This window comes from Halyomorpha halys, unplaced genomic scaffold (genome assembly GCF_000696795.3).
Source record: "Halyomorpha halys isolate HHAL.00 unplaced genomic scaffold, Hhal_1.1 Scaffold298.1, whole genome shotgun sequence".
Taxonomy (NCBI): Eukaryota; Metazoa; Arthropoda; class Insecta; order Hemiptera; family Pentatomidae; genus Halyomorpha; species Halyomorpha halys.
This window is the reverse complement of record NW_027107540.1, coordinates 531,036-535,498: the sequence shown is the minus strand read 5'-3', so window position 1 is coordinate 535,498 and position 4,463 is coordinate 531,036. Positions and strand designations below refer to the sequence as shown.

At 31.5% G+C, this 4,463-nt stretch overlaps 1 protein-coding gene across 2 annotated transcripts in view; it reads right to left on the bottom strand.

Moving 5' to 3' along the window:
• LOC106680903 (uncharacterized) overlaps positions 1–4,463 on the bottom strand; it is a 132,838-nt gene that overhangs the window by 63,073 nt on the left and 65,302 nt on the right. For both annotated transcript variants that reach the window (XM_067045893.1, XM_067045894.1), the window contains one exon: positions 775–903. In XM_067045893.1, coding sequence (XP_066901994.1) covers positions 775–903 — 129 coding nt within the window. The remainder of the gene's footprint in view (positions 1–774; positions 904–4,463) is intronic.

The following is a 4,463-nucleotide window of genomic DNA, read 5'->3' as shown; positions in this document are numbered from 1 at the left end:
TATATATATATAGACACTGTCGGGCAATATTTCCTTCTGTAGGAAGGGGCAAAGTCCTTTAGGTGCTTGGCTTTACCACACTCATGGCATTTGGGGTCTTTTCGGAGGCTGTTACCTCTTCTTTTTTCCTGACTCAATCTTCTCTCATTGGTTCCCGTCTTTTCCTTGGGCTTATCTTGATATTCTCTCCTCCGCCGTGTTGGTGTATTAATCCTGGGACGCTAGTAAACGACTCTGATTTATCCTGGTTCCTCTACTTCCATTAGGGACTCCACCTCTCGAGCGCTTGCATCCATAAGATCTTGAGCACAATCCACAAACGAGCGCTCTCTCTTGGAAATCCCTCCTTCTTCCCCAGCTCTTTTGCCAGTTGAATTTTTAGTACCATAGATAGGAATTGTATTCGACCCTGTGCCTGTATTGGTTCCATCATCTCACTGAGTTTATTTGCGATTCTGTTGTACCGTGCCAGAAGTTCCGCGGCATACTGCCCTTTTGACTGTTTCGGTTTTTTAGTCTCTCTAATCATCATAAGTATGTCCTCCTCTAGGGCCCACCGTCCTCCTGCACACGCCTTCTTTAATCTTTCCTTGATTACTCTCCAAGGGGTCTGAATTGAGGAATATTTATCTTGGAATGGAATGATGAATATGATATATGAATTTAGAAATTTGTAATGTAATTGCCAATATTTTTTAGACATTTTACCTAATTGATTAATTGTACTCATAAGTAATAGAACAAAATGAATAAATTTATTATTGTTATACTCACCCATGAACGGATTCGTCAGATATACTACGAATTCTCTCAGGTAATCTCTAGGGGTTTTATGCTTAAGTTCTTCATTTACAGGAAGTATATGACTCAAGTTCTGTTGCATAGTCTTATTCATTTCAGGAGCTAAAAAATAATAATAATATCAATATTTAAGTTAAGTTAGCAACAAAAAGTTGTTTACATCTACGTATATTTAATATAACGAAAATAATTCTATGGACAAAGTATGGAGTGGCTCATTGTTGCCACACCTTAGCCAATTTACAAGATTTGTTTATGATAATTATCATCAAGCTCCTTCTGTATCTCTTTTTTCTTCTCTTCCACTTTACATTATTACTGCAGACTTATAAGGAGCTTTGTATTTCTTATCATAATAAGTAAGCCTATGATTGGTCGTAAAGTCTGGCGAATGTTTGAAAAAGCTGTAATTAACTATTTCTTCATCAACCTACTCTTCCATAAGTATATATAATATATAAATATATATGTTCTTATATAAGAGCATTAGGAAATAGTGTATATTATTATCTTCATTGGAATTATTTATTTTAATGTTAATGGACCCATCATTTCTCAACAAGCACAAGCTTACGGGTTGACGGAGGATAATTGGTCTCAAGGGTACATTGAATAAGAAAATAATAAAAATGAAGGCAAGAGTTAAAATACATTTTATTTATTGTACATTTGGTTTTTTCAAAAATCCCATAGTCATGTATTTGTATAAAGGTTATTTAACTTAACAAATGATTATTGAAAATCATAAAACTTTTTTTTAATTTTTTTATTTAATGGTTTTCACAACTGTATTTACATAATATTACCATCCAATAAAATTTATGTAAGATCATAATAATATGATAGAGGCGTGTAGTGTACCCATTGGTAGCAGTCTAATAATATTTCTACATTAGAAGGTCTCTAAGTCATCGTCTTTTCAGGCGCCTTAGAGGATTGTCAGGAATGGTAGAGGAAGCAAGGTTAGAAACTAGTGGGTTTGGGTGTTTATTATGGAAGGATTGGTATATGGTTCGGGCTCTATTAAGTTTAATAAATATAAGCATTTAGTTGGCTTTATATTTTTAAAAAATATACTTCAATTTATCCTACCAAAAAACTTACATGGCTATAGCACTTTCAACTTCTGAGAGCGATGATATTTAAAATATTCTTTTTTACAAAAACTTTTCTGCTCATTATTTTATTTATAATATTGTAAAGGTGAAACAAACCGAAAAACGTGTTTTAACAGTCAATTACTGAAAGATTGTTTTTGTGTTTGCATTCTAACTTAACGTCTTAAAGTGTATTACAACAGATACCTTTGTCATAAAATAAAATGTGTTCTTCGTATAATTTTATGCCCCACATTTTTTTAACTAATGGGACAGTAAAAATTATAGATTTTTTTATAACTCTGTTAAAGAAATATTCATTTTTTGAATTCCAGTTTACAAGCTCTCTCCTTTTCTTTTTTTCTCCCAAAAACAAAAATACTTACGTTATTTATGCATTTTTTAAAAGCAGTTTTTCTTCTGGTATTTTGAATTCACAGGAGGTTCAATCGATAACAAAATAAATTATAATATTTCAAATAAAAACTTTCCTCTTTTTTGTGGTCGTAGATTTCTATAACTTTCTATTCGCTTTTTTTATAAGAATAAGAAACTAATGTTAAACAAATCGTTGATGATCCATGGTTGAATAGATAGAGGGTATATGCTATAGAGTACATACAATATAGATTAATTATAGAGAATATATTTATATAATATAGAGAACGGGGTAGATCAGAGCATAAGGCGCTGGTCCCCACAAAAGGACCCGGGTTCGAACCTGGCTGTAGCAGATAATTATTCATTTTGTTACTGTAGCCGTGAGTGAATCCTTTGGGTTTGGGAGCCCTCCCAATTTGGTGCACACTCGGCCTTTATGTATGGTGGTACTCTCATAGTTCAAGAGCCCAAGAGGAGAAAAAAAGGAAGTTATTTCACCCCAGTTTTTGATTACTTTAATGAAACTAAATATAATTACTAGTCAAAATTGATGAATGCGCCAAGTATGGGTAGGGGGAATAAAAATTTGCTACTGTTTCAAAACGTTAAAAAAAATAATTTTTTATTCCGATGTCTATATCTTAAAAACTACAAACAACACTAGGAAACCTAAAATAACATAATTTAAAGTAGAGAATAGAGCATTAAATTGAGCTATTTACGTGTGATCGTTCCCGAGATATAGCTTTCCAAAAAGCAAAATTTCATAAAAAATGTACTGAAAAAATTAGAAATTAGTGAATTTACGTTGAGAAATCTATATCTCAAAAACTATTCGATGTACAGATGTTTATTAGCACCCACACTTAAGCTAGTTTAATGTTATATAAAATAGTTTGTCTTTGTAGGAGTAGTGGTTTTCATGATAATTGACAAAATATTGATTTCTAGTTGTTCGGACAAACATTTAATTAATGAAAAAAGATATCTCAGGAACCATAAGACGCACAGATGTCTGCCAGCATTTAAATTAAAGCTAGTTTAATGTGCTAATAAGTAGTTTATCACGTCTATCTTCGTAGGGGTTGTAGTTTAATGATATTTTCCCAAATAAATTCACAAAATGTTAATTTCTAGTTGTTCGGATAAATATGATCATAAATACTATTCCTACAAAGATAAGCGTTAGAAACTACTTTATAGTAAATTTATCTAGCTTTAATCTGAGTGCTAATAAACACCTGTACATTCAGTAACTACTGATGTTTCAGTGTATTCTTTATGAAATGTTGCAATTAAATAAGCTATATTTCGGAGGCTATTGAACGTAAATAGCTATCTATTAAGGTGGAGTTTTAGCAGATTAGCAGTACTTTAAATGTTGCTCTCTTAGATTTTCTAGTGTTGTTGGTAGTTTTAAAGAAATACAGCTCGGAATGAAAATTTAATTTTTTTTTAGTGTTTAGAAACAGCCGCCATTTTTTATGCCCCCAACTTATACTTGGCAGACTCATCAATTTTGACTACTGTTGACAGAATACGTGAAACCAGTTGAGATATTTTTTAATATTCACAGTGATATAATTATTTTATAATTACTCTTCGCAGGAACTATAAGACGTTGACAAGTGTCTACCAGCACTCAAATTAAAACCAGTTTAATGTGTTATAGAACAGTGATTAAATAAATTCACAAAATGTTGATTTCTAGTTGCTCGGACAAAATTCAAACTCATTTGCAAATATCATTAAAACTACTACTTCAAAGAAGACAGACGTTGTAAGCTACTTTATAGTAAATTCAAATATCTTTAATTTGAGTGCTGATAGATATTTACTATATCTATATATAATATCCTAGAATAAGTATTCCTAAGATATTGTCCTAAGATAAATTAGTTTTTTTTTTATTGTTGTAAGAAGTTTTAAAGATATGGAGCTCCTAATAATTTTCTTTTAATGTTTTGAAAGATCCGCCTTTTTATTCCCGCCAAACTATGGTTAGGAAGATCATCAATTTTGACCTTTAACTATATACATATATGTATATAAGTTAAGTATTGGCGAAAGCAAAATGTAAAAAAAGAGAAGAAGGAATAAGATCTAACACGCTAGAACTGCTGTAAAATACTAGCTTTATAGTGTTCTCTTATATACCCTCGATCAGCTGATCCCTTCAGTCAG